General features: G+C 46.4%; 1 protein-coding gene across 2 annotated transcripts in view; it reads right to left on the bottom strand.

Annotated features, from left to right (window-relative positions):
* Positions 1-251: 251 nt before the first annotated feature.
* LOXL1 (lysyl oxidase like 1) overlaps positions 252-16751 on the bottom strand; it is a 29263-nt gene continuing 12763 nt past the window's right edge. Inside the window, exons 2-7 of one of the 2 annotated variants that reach the window (XM_033167189.1) lie at positions 12014-12122; positions 9126-9263; positions 5918-6074; positions 4091-4186; positions 3329-3486; positions 252-467 (exon numbers count right to left, since the gene is read on the bottom strand). In XM_033167189.1, the coding sequence (XP_033023080.1) occupies positions 3367-3486; positions 4091-4186; positions 5918-6074; positions 9126-9263; positions 12014-12122 (620 nt within the window). In that variant the 3' untranslated portion in view covers positions 252-467; positions 3329-3366. The remainder of the gene's footprint in view (positions 468-3328; positions 3487-4090; positions 4187-5917; positions 6075-9125; positions 9264-12013; positions 12123-16751) is intronic. The other variant, XM_033167188.1, reaches the window with a different exon arrangement.

Genomic DNA, 16751 nt, shown 5'->3' with positions numbered 1-16751 from the left:
GACTTATGTTGGCTTCTTGTAGTTTTGCTTGCTTACCATGACAAGATTGTTAAGTTTTGTTGTTTATTGGACCTATTTACATAATTTTGTAATTTCCACATGCCATTTCCCCCCTGTTTATCTTATTGCTTTGTTCCCTGCTCTGGGATAGAAGATATTCAACGAAGAGCGGACTATTGTGTCCCATTCACACACATCACATGCCCCCACTCCAAATGACTGATGACCTTCGCGCAAAACAGACACAGAGATTAAAGACAAAAGTATTTATAAAAGTATTTAAAGTGACAACTCTTTAACTTGTGTTCTCAAAATGAAGCAGTCGAACGGTTGTCCTCTCAGGCAATTGCTGGTGGTGGTCAAGCCGTTTCCTCTTGGTGTGCTACCAGCTTGAGAGATGTTTGGATTTTGCAGGGTCTGGGGACACGGGAAGAGTGAGGCTTCTACCATCCTGGTTGAATCAAGACCTGTAAAGGGAACAGTGAAGGAGAAAGATCTAAGGCTACAGACAGCAACTGCACATCAGTTTTGTACTGGCAACTTCCTTGATGTTTGTGGATGCTCATTGTCAGGTGTCAGAGTCAAACCTCCACGGTAGGTTGCCAGGAACTATTCATTCATTCATTCATTCATTCATTCATTCATTCATTCATTCATTCATTCATTCCCCACCCATCTGGCTTACCAATGCTTTTTATTCAATACTCACAGAGAGAGGCTTAGAAATGCAGCCTCTTGGAGTAATCACATTGCTCCGAGTGAGTCTCCATCCTCCCTCTCTCTCCCATTATGTGTCATCACTATGGGTGCTGAGATGTGCCCTCTGCCTCTGAGCTCTCTGCTCTCCTACTTTAAATGCCTGCTGGGTTCTGGGAGAGGTGAGGGTCTGGAATGCTTTCTGAAGACACTGTGTCCATCAGCTGCCCCCCCTCTGGTGCTTCTCCCTCCTCCTCTCTCATTATTTCCCAGCTTTCCCCCCCTCATCTGCCTCTGAGCTGTGACCTCCCTCAAACCCCTGTTGTAATTCGGAACTGTCTTCTTCTCTGGAAGGGTCAGGCTGGGGAGGCGGTCTCCACCATTCCTCCTCTGCCCAGTCCCTGACACTCATGCACTTTTAAACTAGATTCCTATGGTATGGAGATTAAGTGAGGTCTTGCATGAGTGGAACAGTCTGTTTTTTATGTTGAGGAATCCAGCACAAAAGTTGTGCTAGCTGCTATTGTGCTATTGTGCCACGAAGCTCCCAGCAACCTGCATGCGCATCCCCTTGCGCAATAACGTTCCACTGGAGCGAAGCATTTGGTCGGTGGGACGAAGTAGACCTCTGAGTGACTTTAACTCAGCACTACATTGCTTACAACCCACTGGTTCTCAGGGGAGTTGATACAGTTGGCAGCAGTTCAGCAGAGGGCGCATGGCTGAAGTGAAAACGGTTGAATACAGTGTTGCGCAGGTGTTTGTGTAAGTCAATGGATGCTCCCATCTGTGCATCCTTCGTCACACCTCTGGATTACAGTCTAAGGCATGGTGTGCCACCCCTCCCAATGCCACACTGGATTTAAATTCTTAAAGCAGCTTAGCTTCAACAGGAGAAGTCAATGTTCCAAATGAGCCTAAGAAAGAGTTTTGAATACTCGGCCAGAATGAGATGGTCTGCAGCAGGGTTTAGTGTGGATCCACTCCTGTTCATCTTCCTTCCTTAAGATTTAGGGAACCAGAATTGGCACCCCTGCAAATCCAGAATTGTGGCTGCCCAGGGAACTCTGCTCTGAGCACCACCGTATCCCCAGATCCAATCCCAATCCACCACGGGCGTCTTCCTGCTTTTCCATTCAAAACCCAAGTTGGAGCAAAACACTAGAAATGCACTTTTTATGAGAATTCAAAGCTAGGAATGCATTTTTATGAGTTTTTTTTTAAAATATAAAAAAGAGCAGCAACACAACTACATAATTTTAGGGGAAAACACTCCCTTCCTCTTCCTTTCCCCTCTCAGTTCCTTTGTCAAAATCAACAAGCATTGCAGTGTAGTTCTGGGAAGGCTCCTGTTTATACTGGCGGTCCAGCGAATGTGGTTAGGAGCATGAAAAGGCTTTAGAAGCATGAAAAAGCTGACTCTGGTCAGCCTCAGGAACCAAAACATGAAGAAAGGCTGGGCTGGGCTGAGGAGGCTGAAGGAAAGATGGGAACTGTAGCTAGTGGTCATGAGTGAAATGTTCAAAGGTGGGGACTTGCCATTAGCTCCTCTTGTTCTGAGCATCTGCAGGGACATAGTGACGTGGGCCCTATTTGAGCTATACAGTCTAAAGAGTATCGTGCCACTTTATGCAGCCATGGCTTCCTCCAGAGAATCCTGAGGACAGCAGTTTCTCAAGAGTGCTGAGAGACCTCCCCGCTGTTCCCCTCACAGAGCTACAATTCTCAGATTGATTTAACTGTCAGTTCCTCTTCCCAGGGAACTCTGTGAGAGCTGTTCTGACAGTGGAAGAGACCTGCTTCTGGAGGTGCTTATGAAGAGGCTGGGTGGCCATCTGCCAGGGTTGCTGCCATTCAGGGATGAGGTTGCAGTGGACCAGTGGCGTAGCGTGGGTGGGGCCATAGGGGCGGTTGCCCTGGGTGCAAAATTCTTAGGGGAGCAAAATGTCTAAAGTAAAGCAAAGTAGTAATAACAAATTAAAAATAGTGTGTCCTCCCCTTCACACAGAAAATCTCCCAATGTTTGCTCAGATAGACTGAGAAGCAGATTGGGGCAGTGTCTGGTTGCTACGGCGCCTTTTGCATGGGCTTCAGAAAGATCCCTGCTCCTGACCAATCCCGTCCTGCTCTCCTCCCTGCTCAATGATCATGGCATGCTGTGGTTGTCACTCGGGTAGGCCGCCAAACTTCTGTCCCTTCATTGCAGCCTATTGGTGGGCAGTGCCAAGGATAATTGCCTTGCCCCAGGCACTGACAACCCACGCTACACCACTGCTGTGGATCTCCAGATGATATTGGACTTTTGCACTGAAGCAGGTGGTTGGGCTAGCGGACCTACAAGATCCCCTCTAGTCTCTAAAACAGCGGCTCCCAATTATCTAAGTACTGTGCCCCCCTGTTTTTCCAAAGCCAAGCCACGGACTCTCTACTTTTGAAAATACTTATGGTAGTTTTTGTTATGTGAATGGTGCCACAGACCCCCTGTGTGGGTTACATGGACCCCTAGTTGGGAACCGCTGCTCTATAATTCTAGGCTTGCTCAGTCAGTTGACACTGGACTCTTAATCTCAGGGTTGCGGGTTCAAGTCACGGGTAAAAGATTCCTGCATCGCAGGGGGTTGGACTAGATTACCCTTGCAGTCCCTTCCAGCTCTATGATTCTCAGAACTCTTACTGGGAGATTTTGCAGTTTGTAGTGGCGACGTATCGCCCGGTGTAGTGAACATTGCATCTCACCACATTGTTGGTGAAGTCCGACTCCATCACAATATATTTGGGGTTCACCTGAACCTGCGGCAACAAAGCAGAAAGAACAAGTCAGACTCCAGGATGAAGAACTGGGTGTATTGTATAGCCATCATTAGTTTGAATAGTCAAATCCCTTTGAAATATTATTTTATCTGGCAGCGTCTATAAACAGGAAGACCTTTTGATTTTCTTTTTTCTGTCTCTGCCTCTTACATAGCTTTATACTCAATTTATAATGTAATAATTGTATCCATTTTATTCGCTCCTGGTTTTTCTTTTTCTTTTGGCTTTATTATCAAAAGCTCCTCATGCCTATCTTATATTATTTTATTTTGTTGTTGGTTTTTTTGTTTGTGTGTGTATATTGTCTGTTTTCATTGCTCAATAAAATTCTAAAAAAGAAACTTAAAAATGTTCAAATTTCCTCCCAGTCTGTGAAATTTTCCTTCCTTAAGAATGGAAACTGCTAGATGGCAGATCTGGAGAGAAGTGTTTTGGCTATGAAACATCAAAAATGCCATCCAAAAAGCAGAATCTATTCCACAAATATTACTGGCACAGCAGAACACAGAAATTGCTTTTCATTTTATGACCAGCTCAGTTCAGTCCTGACAGATTTAGAAATCCAATGAAGAGGACGACTTACCTTTAGGATATAATTCCCAGGCTGAACATCTGTGATATCAATCCACTGGCAGTCGATATCAGCATTGTAAGTGTCATAACAACCAGGGCTCAGACCCTAACACAGAAAACACAACTTTAATTTGGCGCCAAATACAAAGCCAGAGTGGTACATGTTCTGGTTATCTCCTCCTTGGACTACTGCCATGCGTTCTACGTGGGGCTACCTTTGAAGGTGACTCGGAAACTGCAACTCATCCAAAATGCGGCAGCTAGACTGGTGACTGGGAGTGGCCACCGCGACCACATAACACCAGTCCTGAAAGACCTTCATTGGCTCCAAGTACATTTCTGAGCACAAATTAAAGTGTTTGTGTTGACCCTTAAAACCCTAGATGGCCTCGGCCCAGTATACCTGAAGGAACGTCTCCACCCCCATTGTTCAGCCCGGACATTGAAATCCAGCTCTGAGGGCCTTCTGGCGGCTCCCTCAGTGTGAGAAGTGAGGTTACAGGGAACCAGGCAGAGGGCCTTCTCGGTAGTGGTGCCCACCCTGTGGAACGCCCTCCCATCAAATGTCAAGGAAATAAACAACTATCTGACTTTTAGAAAACATCTGAAGGGCAGCCCTGATTAGGGAAGTTTTTAATGTTTGATATTTTATCGCTTTTTTATTATTATTATTATTATTATTATTATTATTATTATTATTATTATTATTAAGCCCAAACAGGGATGAGGTCCACTTAGGACTTTGCCAGGTTGATCCCTGCTGAAAGCAAGGCTGGCATCCAGCAATCAACGGATTGGCAATGATTTCCAGTCCTGTTTCGTTTGCCTGTGGGGTTTAACTTTGAACTGCGCAGGCAATGAAAGTGTTTTGCTCCGCGTGTCTTTTGCCTGTGTGGTTTGGAAAAAAAAACAGTTTGCAAAGGCAAATGCTCTACCTGATGCCATGGTAAAGTCAGGCAACTGACACATGGATGGCATCACTCTTTCATCCCGGTGGCCTGTGGTGGGTGGGAATACCGGGAATCGGCCTCCTGGCAGGATCTTGTTCCCCATCCCTGGTCTTCACTTAACTGGAAGTGGCTGGCCAGGTTTCTATTCAGGATTTTCCCCTCAGGCCTACCTGAGAAACTGCCAAGAGTTGAACCTGGGACATTCCAACATGTCTACTTTAGTCTTAAGAACGAGGCCTTGGCATCACTACTTGCATGCCCATAACCAACAGAAGGCAGAGGACCTGTCCCGAGGCAGAGGACCATAGCTGTCAAGTTTCGGATTTGAAAATAAGGGATCAGCAGTCTCACCTATCCCGGGGACAGTCACATGTCAGTGGTGGGTGGAGCCAGAAGCAAAAGTGGGCGGAGCAGCAATGTAAACTCTAAGCGGGCTCAGGCTCGGAGCGGAGCAAAGAGGAGGGCAGCCATTTGCTCCGTGCAATGGAGCCCCATCAGTGTATTGTCTGATCCCATCAAAACAGGACAGGAAGCAGCAGCTGCTCAAAGGCAGCCAGGCTCCGCCCGCCAGCTAACCCTATTGGCCGGCTGAGGGGCTCGGCGGCAACGGATAGGGGCTGATGCAGGGGGAGGAATACACCCCCCTGTGAGCACGGGAAACGGCTCCCACTTGCTTTGAGGGCTGAGGCTTTTCTCTCCAAGTAGGCGAGGTCTTCCCACCCAGTCCCTGGCCAGCAGGGGAGGAGCTGCTTCCATTAAAAACGGGAAATTTAAGGGAAATAAAAAATAAGGGAGAGCAGTGGGAAACTGCTTAAAATAAGGGAGAATCCCGGGGAAAACGGGATACTTGACAGCACTGCAGAGGACCTCCCTCTCCCAGTCCTCACCTGGGTGTGCGATGTGCAGGCATAGCGCTTTAAGTTCCCAAAGTCACAGGTGGTGTCTTCCAGGCAAAAGCTTGCTTTGTGGCCCTCTGCCACTTTCTTGCCCGTGGCTAAATCTAGCAGGTCATAGTGGCTGAATTCATCCATGCTGTGGTAATGCCTGAGGTTGGTAACAGGAGGATACACATACAGATCTGCACAGTGCTGGATTTACGTATAAACTAAACGAGCTATAGCTTAGGGCCCCACTCCCTTGGGGGCCCCCAAAATATTTAAAGGAAAAACAACAACACTGGATGTACATTTCCAAAATATAAGATGTAAAACAAATAAAACCTACATACAGCAACAGTGTTTTGTGTTGTGTAGGCTCCTATGAGGTAAGTAATGGGCCCTGCCTGCTAGCCTGCTCCCTAAAATATCATTGGTTTGTCAACAATTTGTTGTTGACAAAGGACAGCTGGACATATAAAGGGCCCCATTATCTTCAGTAGCTTAGGGCCTCAACAAACCTAAATCTGGCCCTGAATCTGCAGCACGAGTACCACCTGACCTTCCCATGCCTTGGGGGGGGGGGTTGACAATTTTTTTTTTGCCCCCGGGTACCAATTTACCTAGCTACGCCCCTGCACTCAGGACTGATCCTTTCCCAAAAATCCTCTTACCTTCTCCTTCCACCTGCTTTAATGTCCTTCCAGCACCGCCTACCACATTATACACACACACACACACACACACACACACACACACACACACATATATACACACACACACACACACATACATATACACATATGTATACATATGTATGTGTGTGTGTGTGTGTGTGTGTGTGTATTGCAAATAGGGATGTACAGGTGAAACTTGAAAAATTAGAATATCATGGAAAGGTTCATTTCTTTCAGTAATTCAACTTAAAAGGTGAAACTAATATATGAGATAGACTCATGACATGCAAAGCGAGATATGTCAAGCCTTTATTTGTTATAATTGTGATGATTATGGCGTACAGCTGACGAGGACCCCAAATTAACAATTTCAACTTTGGGGTTTTCATCAGCTGTACACCATAATCATCACAATTATAACAAACAAAGGCTTGACATATCTCGCTTTGCATGTCATGAGTCTATCTCATATATTAAACTCCAGTAGCTAATGAAAACAATTGCTTACATAAATGGACTTTTCCACGATATTCTAATTTTTCGAGTTCCACCTGTAGTTTGAGCATCCAGATTCTAAAAATGGTGCCAAAAACCTTTGACCAACAATTGCTGCTGAACTATTAACTTCCATCAGCCTCAGAAAGTGTAGGATGGTGGGAGTCACAGCTCAGCAGCAACCGGAGGGCCATAGTTTTCCCACACTAATGCTAGTGATCATTATATGAGCCAGCGATCCATGTTACTATTCTACATTACCGAAGCCCTAACAACAGGCCTGGTGTAGGTAGGGATGTCAAAGAATCCCAGTGAAAATGGGAAAAGAAGTGGAAATTGCTCCAGTTCACAAGTTCACAAGTTTGCTGGTGGTCCGGAACAGAAATCACCTAAGGCAATGCGATCTGTATTCGTTCACGTTGTGTTGTTTTTAATTCCACAAACAATACAATTCCATATTTTGGTGTTCCCATTACACAGAAATGAATGCATTTTACGTGAATAGTCATGTAAGTTATTTAGCTTGGGTACCTTATGTTAAATAGTGGACAGGGAGATGGATAACAGTTTTTGGCGGAAGCCGAACTGCAGCAAAACGGAAACAGCGTTGGTTGTGACGAATGTAGGTGGGGGGCGAAATTTGCTGCCCTGTTACATCCCTATCATTGGGCAGCTGTGCTGAGCTGCCATGTCTGCAAGCTGCCTTGGGTGGCTGCTAATAAATCACCAAAGGGGAAAGATCTGCACTGTATTTGCACATGCTATTTTTTATGTATACATGCAAATTTGGAAACAATGGCTGTAATTTTAATAGAAATGCAATATATTTCTTCCCATAGTGTGATAAATTCTTTAAATGGACTTGGACCAGAGCATTTCCAACAGAGGACTTTACTCAGACAGCACTTCCGCTGATGATGATGATGATTATCCTCATCCACATTTATATAGTGCCACCAATGTTTTCACAAAATTAAAAATGAATGAATAAATAATAAAAATATTCTACCCCAAAAGGCACACAATCTAAAACAACAAATAATCGATGCAGTGAAAATCAAAAGTTTAAAATGTACAATTCAGAAGCCGATACATCAGGGATAATAAAACTAGCTATCCAGACCCAAGGCCTCAGGGAAAAAAATATTTTCAAGAGAGTTTTAAACACCAGGAAGAACTTTCTGATAGTAAGAGCTATTTGACAATGGAACGGACTCCCTTGGGAGTTTGTGGACTCTCCTTCCTTAGAGGTTGGATGGGTTGGATGGCCAACTGTCATGGATGCTTTAGCTGAGATTCCTGCATTGCAGGGGGTTGGACTAGATGACCCTCGGGTCCCTTCCAACTCTAGGATTCTATGATTCAATACAAGGATTTCAAGCATGTGGAGCAGCAAGTCAAACAGGATGAGGACACGAGGACACCGAGAGGATTGCACTCTGTAAAGTAGGACACACGACCCTCTGAGGACTGCCTAAAATTTTTTTCCACTCCAGGGCATTGTGGGGAATTTAAAATTGCTGCCTGCAGCTTTTCCCACCAGCCAGATAAGCCTGCGATTTGTAGTCAACCGATACAGTCCATCAGAAAGTATTTTGTCAAGCCTCAAAAAAAATCTGCAGATGACTTGGGCTCAGAAGTTGCTTATTGAGTTAAAAAAATGCAAATATTATTATTATTAATACTATTAATATATTAATAAAATTATCAAGGAAGGGACCTGGGTCTTAGGGTGGTGGTTTTAGAGTGTTGGACTAGGATCTGGAAGTTTGGGGTTCAAATTCCCACTGGGCTCACTCTGGTGACATTGGGCCTTCCTCAAAGGGTTGTTGTGAAGATGAAACAGGAAGTGGGGCAGGGGGGTGGGAGAGATTCATGCGTGCTACCTTGAGCTCCTTGGAGTACCGGTGAGATAAAAGTGTAATGAATAAACGAAAAACTGTTATTAAATCCTATGGAACAATGGGATTATACACGGAACCCTGTTTACCGCCCAGCCCTTCCCCAGCCCCATTCAGAGAGTCCCATGAATAGCACCCCCTACTTACTGGTGGCAGCTGTGCCACTCCCAGGTGTGGCGGGCCCGGTTGGGCAGGAAATCTGCTGTGCCCTGGTTCTTCACTCTTTGCGGGAAACGCAGGAGAACTCGGACGTCGTAGTCTGTTGCTTCAGGAGTGTAGGCGGTGCTGGAAGGACATTAAAGCAGGTGGAAGGAGAAGGTAAGAGGATTTTTGGGAAAGGATCAGTCCTGAGTGCAGGGGCGTAGCTAGGTAAATTGGTACCCGGGGGCAATTTTTTTTGTCAACCCCCCCCCCCAAGGCATGGGAAGGTCAGGTGGTACCCAGTGCGAAAAATTTCTTGTCAACCCCCCCCATTGACCCCCCCCCCCGCACAATTGGTTTTACGTTATTTCATATTTTCTTACAAAGGAATAATAACAAGTAATAATAAAAAAAAAACTTTTATTTATATCCCGCCCTCCCCGGCCAAAGTCGGGCTCAGGGTGGCTAACATCAGATACATAACATTGGTATAAAATCAAACAATTATTAAATTACCTCCTAAAAACCTTTCAAAGTCTAATTAGATGGCTTTCCACAGGGTTAGGGTTGGGAACAGTAAGTGTTCTCTGAACTGAAATTTCAGCCTTCATGACATAGGAAAACAGCCAAGTGAACAGCTATTTTGGTGGAGGAGGGTCAAGATATTAACCGATATGCATGAAATTTCATATATAGCTATATAATCCATAGTATAGTAAGATAAGACCTTCGGAGCAGGCATTAAAAAAAAAATTCAAAAAAAATTTCAAATCCCCCCCCCCCATTTTTTTTTCCAAAAAAAAAATTTCTTGCTAATTTGTCACCCCCTCCATTATGGAACCCGGGGAGGCCCGCCCCCCTAGCCCACCCTTGCTATGCCCCTGCCTGAGTGCAAATGCAGAAGGACTGCCAGCTTTCGAAGTGCACCCAGTGCCTTTAAGCTGCAGTTTGAGCAGGGGGTTGTGTTTACTTCCATGCCATAAAATAGCACTCCCAGCTTTGAGGTCCTCATTGGATTTTTAAAAAATAAATGCTTTTGTACTTCCGCAAAAATCAGGATTCCCCACCCCCTTCTTGTTCTTCAGTGGGCCCCATTGCTGTTGGCACTCGCCGCATGAGTTTGCTGTTAGAAGGACTGAGTACTTCGCACCTATTAGCATGTCTTGCTTAGCATTGCACAACCTAGGCTGTGATCCCAGGCATATTTACTTGGGAGTGAGTCACTTTGGCATCAGTGATGCTTAACCCCATGTAAGCGCTTGGAATCTTCTACGATTAGAGTTAAAATAATTTGAAATTAGTGTCAATATTGATATCATTTCCTTTTGCATTATAACCTGTCTATTGAATGAAGAGAGAGATTGGTTCTCCCACTGTTAAGAACTGGGAAGGTCTGTGGTTTTGGTATTGTTTCTTAGTTGAAAGAAGAAGAAGAAGAAGAAGAAGAAGAAGAAGAAGAAGAAGAAGAAGAAGAAGAAGATTCTTCAGTGCAGATTAGGAGATATATTTTGTTGTCTTCTTTTAAAAATTCATATTTATCTATATTCAGTTTTTGATTGTTATATCTAGTTTTATGATTTTAAATGTGTGTTTAATTTTATTGGTCTATGAACATAAGGAATAATTGATTCATATAATATTACCCTTTTGGAAAGGAAAGGGTGATAGAGAGGGAACTGAGGAAATGAAAAAAAAATCAACACGAAGATGTTTTGAAATTTCTCTGTAACCACAAATGCTGGAGACATGCTGTTGAATAAATTGAACACCCTGATCCCAGGCTGGCTTAGGAACAAAGGCAGCTGTTTTATACTAAGTCAGACCATTGGTCTATCTAGCTCAGTATTTTATACACAGATGGGCAGCGGGTCTCCCGGGTTTCAGGCTGGGTTTCCTTCAAGACCTGCCTGGAGATACCAGGGATTTTATCAGGGGTTCTTCTGCAATCAAGGCAGATCTTCTGCCACTGAGCTTGGCCCCTTCGCCAAGGTCATTCAAGCTCAGTGCCAGCTTCTGCGGCTGTGGAGCAAACTCCCCATACTTATGCATACAACACAGACCTTATTGGCAGGCTGTTGCTGTGGGTTAAACCACAGAGCCTAGGGCTTGCTGATCAGAAGGTAATCGGTTTGAATCCCCGCAACGGGGTGAGCTCCTGTTGCTCGGTCCCAGCTCCTGCCCACCTAGCAGTTTGAAAGCACGTCAAAAGTGCAAGTAGATAAATAGGTACCGCTCCGCCGGGAAGGTAAACGGCATTTCCGTGCGCTGCTCTGGTTAGCCAGAAGCGGCTTTGTCATGCTGGCCACATGACCTGGAAGCTGTACGCCGGCTCCCTTGGCCAGTAACGCGAGATGAGCGCCGCAACCCCAGAGTCGGACATGACTGGACCTAATGGTCAGGGGTCCTTTTACCCTTACCTATGTGACCCTGAGTTTCTTGGAGGAAGGGCAGGAATGAAATATAGGTAATAACAAGACTCTCAGCAACACTATGGAATTAGGAAGAGGCTATGAACTTTCTAGCCCCCTCCTAAAACTGAAAAGTATAGTAAGGAATGACATTTCCAAGTAGGGCTGGGAGAGAGCCCTGCCTGAAATCATGGAGAGTCACTGCCAGATAGTCTAGGCTATATTGAGCCAGAGGGACTTCTGATTCGGTATGAGATGGTTTTCTATGTTCCTACATTAGTGGTGAAAATGTGGGCCCATTCAGGAAGGCCCCCCAAATAAGCTCAAATAGGCACCACAAGGATGTTTCCAGCTGCAACCTAAAATTGCAGATCTGGTTATGAACAATGAGACAGATGAACCACACAGCAGAAAGTTGTTTCAGGCCGGGGGGGGGGGGGGATAAAGGCAGCCACAACAGGACTGTTCCGAATGAAGGGACATTACCTTGCAAGACATTTCTCTTCAGCAGCGCAACGCAGGGAGTAGAGATGAGCCCTCTGGACGTAAGTGGAAGCTTGGACATAGTTTGGGTCGGGAACAAGGTCAGGAAGGCCTGTCGAGAGAGGCAGGAGTTAGTTAGCTGTGGTGATATATATGCAAGAGCAACCAGCCAAAGATGGACTTGGGGGTAGAGATTTTCAAAGCAGAAGACAGCTTTCATTTTTAGCTAAAGAGCCTGCCTAAGCCTGACCCTGTTTTAGTTTATTTTTGTGTGTGTTGGCAAATAAAAAACGTACCTTCTGCAAGACCACTTGGCTGTTCTTCTGGCGTTCATTAAATCAAGTGTTTTCATTTCGCTAGGCTGGTCCCATCCAGAGCATATGTGGTGATTTTGCCCCCTGTAAGCTCAGGGTGGCCACGGGTCCTACTGTCACCGTTCTCTCTAAGGTTGGAGGATTGTTAGATGACAGGCCCCTTTTTGAAGGAGTTCTCTGTCCCAAGGGCTCTGTCTGCCCATGTGTGTCTTGAAGAGAAGGAACCACAAGAAGGGCAAGTGGGGACCTCGAAGGTCTTATCACCTGAATAGTAGGTTGAGCAAGCCACCTAGTCCATCTGGACAAAGTCTTCTCCCTGGTATGGTGAGATCTACTATATTTCTATTTAAACTTCCACAAAAACACATGGACAGTGTTGACCCGTGTTTGGTGTAACGTGTGAACAAGCCTCAAGCGAAGAGGCAATGACATCAAGTTAAGAGCAGTAGCCCAACCAGCAGGCTCCAGGGGTTGGCAGGATCCCTGCAAAATTGTGGACATTGGGAGTAGTGCCTCTCACTGATGCCAACCCTGAGCGTAACCCTCAAAACATGGGAATTCGGGCAGTTGGGGGGGGGATGACTACTATTCACTGACTGGAGCAATAAAAGCTCGTGAAAGATTTTCCCTCCCCTGAAAATCCTCCCACCCAATGTCTCAGTCTGCAAAGAGGGCCACCACATTGAGGGCGCCATTTTGGCTCAGCCCTATATTCATTGGAGATTTACTGCTACTGGGTGCTTCCAGACCATGGCTATTTTCAATCACATGAATTCAGGCCATGCAACTGAAGCTGATTGGATGCTCTTGGGGGGGGGGCTTTCTCTCTCCCACTCCCCCAAAAGCTTTGGGCTTTTTGCTGTAAGGAAAGTGATGGGGAAAATCCGCTGGAATGTGTGGGATAACACTTGCTTTGACATGTCATCTGACTGCCCTGCAAACAAATCGAAGTGAATGTTCATTAAACAGGCAACATCATTTAACCTTAGGTTAAAGCATGTCACGTGGAAATGCCTTCAGAGGCACACAATGGAGGGTCCTGTGGTTTTTGCCATCAGTGTGAAGACACCCCAGTGGTAACTCTCGGCCATGTTCATACCAGTGGTTTGCGAGGTTTTGCTTTGCAGCGTTTCAAGTCACATTCTGATGCCCGTTCCCTGATGTGTTTCCCTGTTCCCTGAAGCTGTCATCTGAGCATGCACAACGGCTGCCTGAAATGTACACCTTTCAAATCAGATGGAAGCTGGTTCGTAGGAAAGTGCACCAAGCAGGAGTATTTCTCAAAAAACCCTACGGGATACCTATGGATTGTGGCTAACGCCACCTGCCCCTAGCAGTGGGAGCATGCAGGAGTTAGGATAAGCAGCAATGTGCACATGGCCTTAAACTCTGGTCGTAATGATCTTGTCTCCAACACCTACCTCTTTAGATGACCATGTGTGGGCTGAGCCAGCTCTACTGTGGTCCCCCCACCCCTCAGCAGTTCATTGTGCTGGGGTGTGTGTGTGTGCTGTTATGGAAATTATGGGGGGGTCACCCAAGCAAAGTCTCCTCCCGAGTAAACTCATTGGGGTATGGAGTGATGCCCTTAAGGGAACCCATCTCTCTGCCATGATCCAGTAGGTGAGAGACCAGTACACAGGGAAATGCCTCAGCAGGTAATCTCTGGGTGCTTCAGGAAGCCACTGGGCTAATATCCCTCAGCTGGAATCCCATTGTTCTCTCCCAGATAAGTGCTCAAGGCATCCTTGCCAATACTTAACACCAATTCACATTGGCCCAGGGCTATCTCCCTGATATTGCTCTGTTCCCCCCATATGTTAATCTTGTTTTTCCTATATGTTAATCATGTATAACCCTTCCCTTTCGTGAGGTAGTAATGATGTTTCCAAACTGTATTCTGGGATATGATAGGAGTTTTTAAAAGTTCCTGTAACGCTGCTCTGGGTGTGCAGTTTTGACTGTAACCTATTGCGCAATAACCCCTGTCTTGTCCTGGCTCCAGTGGCTGGACATCTTTTATTTAACTCTGCATAAACCAGTGGGCTTATCCCCAAGGGCCAGGTACCTGGGCAGTTCCCACACCTGGGATTTTCCGTTACACTTGGCCGTTACAGTGCTCCCAGGCTTTTGCCCCAAAGTCCTCTCTTGATGCACTCTTGCTGTGCAAAATGTGAAACCCGCTAATGGGCCACGGGGCTTCCGCTGGAAAATGAATGCTAACTGTTCAAGGGGAAAGCCTGGTCACCTCTGATCCAGATTTTAATGGGAGCACCATTGGCCCCCGATTTCTTTTTTCTTTTTCTTTTTTTTACTGAAAGTGAAAAAGAACAATGCTTTCTTGTTTCATGGGCTGTTCTCCCCGGAGGAATCACATCACCACATTGGCTCTCGTTTCCTGCCTCTATGCTTAGTCATTCCTTCTGATGTAATCCCCAAGGGATTCTCGCATTAAGGGAGGACTGGGGGTGGGGGGAGGTGTTGTGGAGGGGGAAGGGAAATGGTTTCTTTAACTGAGCTATTCCCTCCTTTAAAAAGTGAAACGTGAGACTTCCCTCCCCCCACCCCAATTCCTTGAGCTGATTGTCAGTGTTTAAGGAGAAGGAATCTTTATGACTCAGTGATTTAATACATGCATTAAGAGGGTGGGGGGTGGGGAGAGATTTGTCATCAACCACACACACACACACACACACACAGTCCCCTTATTTGAGAGCTATGGCTCTCCAGATGTTGTTGGACTCCAGCTTGCATCAATCCCACTCAGCACAGCCAATGGTCAAGGCTGATGAGTCCAGCAACAACTTGGGCGATACAAAGGTTGCCCATCCCTGGATTGGTGCCCCACCCTGCAGATCTTCACATGCAGAACAAGTGGTTGGTGTTGGACTACAAGCAACATGTATTTATAAGGGAGTGGATGTGCGAGGGCATTCCTATTTCTCCTAGAGAGCCACTGCCAGTCAGTGTGGACAAAAGGTAAACAAAAGGATAAAGGACCCCTGGATGGTTCAGCCCTGTCAAAGGTGACTAAGGGGTTGCAGTGCTCATCTTACTTTCAGGCCAAAGGAGCCGGCGTTTGTCCACAGACAGCTTTCTGGTTCATGTGGCCAGCATGACTAAACCGCTTCTGGCGCAACGGAACACCGTGACAGAAGCCAGAGCACACGGAAACGCTGTTTACCTTCCTGCCGCAGTGGTACCTATTTATCTACTTGCACTCAGGGGTGTAGGAAGGGAGGGGCAGAGGGGGTGCTCCGGCCCGGGTTCCATTCTGGGAGGGGTGACAAGATGGCCCCTGCCTCCCCCCAGCTGTAGAGTGGCTGAGGGCGCGCGCTTGCGCAGTGTCCGTACAGGATGCTGCTCGTGCGGCAGCCTGTACGTTCGCCGTGCAAGCAGAAGCCCGTATGGCCGCTGTGTGCGAGCAGCATCCCATACGTACTGCGCATGTGCAGCATTCCATACGGTGTGCGGGCATGTGGGATGCCGCACATGCGCAGTCTGTATGGGATGCGCCGCCCCAGGTGCCGGAGAGGGTTCCTTCGCCACTGCTTGCACTGGCATGCTTTCGAACTGCTAGGTTGGCAGGAGCTGGGACTGAGCAACGGGAGTTCACCCCGTTGTGGGGATTTGAACCGCCGACCTTCTGATCAGCAAACCCAAGAGGCTCAGTGGTTTACACCACAGCGCCACCCGAATCCCAATGCTGAGCTAGATGATTCAAAACTTTTGAGAAACCCTTCAGGGACCAAGGCATAACCCAGTGCTCCGGTTTCCCTACCTGCAGATGTCAGGGATGGAACCTGGGACCTTCTGCATGCAAAGCAGATGCTCTGCCATTGAAACACGGTGCTTCCTCTAATGTTGACCGTTGATTTTTTTTTTTAATAAAAATTTATTGGTGTTTCAATATTGACTGTTGATTTTTGGGGAAAATGGGAAACTGGGAGCGGGTAGGAATGGACTGGAGTTGGTGGATCTGGAAGAAGGAAGACCAGTGACGTGGGTTTTTGGGGTGGGAGGGAAGGATGTTTCCCTGGCAGATGTGTAGATTTCCCCCCCTGGAAATTAGGCTAATTTAGACTAATTAGGCTAAATTGAACAGGGTGATTTGCATTGGAATACATCTTACTATGCTACACGGACCAGTTGTCAGACTCTGCCTGTGCCCACACCATATGTTCAAAGCACATGACTTCCCCCTTCCCAAGCCCTGGGGATTGCTGTTTGCTAAGGGTGCAGGGAACTGTAGCTCTGCGAGGGATAAACTGTGGTCCCTGGGATTCTTTAGCAGAATGCATGTCCTTTAGATGGACTTTAAATTTATGGTGTGTGTGCATCTTTATAAGGCAGTTTCTGACACTCTTTTCCTTTCAAGACAGGGGAGGCTTTTGGTGGGAAGAGGGCCCTAGAAGCAAGTTTCTCTG

This window comes from Lacerta agilis, chromosome 13 (assembly GCF_009819535.1).
Source record: "Lacerta agilis isolate rLacAgi1 chromosome 13, rLacAgi1.pri, whole genome shotgun sequence".
NCBI classification, from domain to species: Eukaryota; Metazoa; Chordata; class Lepidosauria; order Squamata; family Lacertidae; genus Lacerta; species Lacerta agilis.
This window is presented reverse-complemented; position numbering and strand designations above follow the sequence as displayed.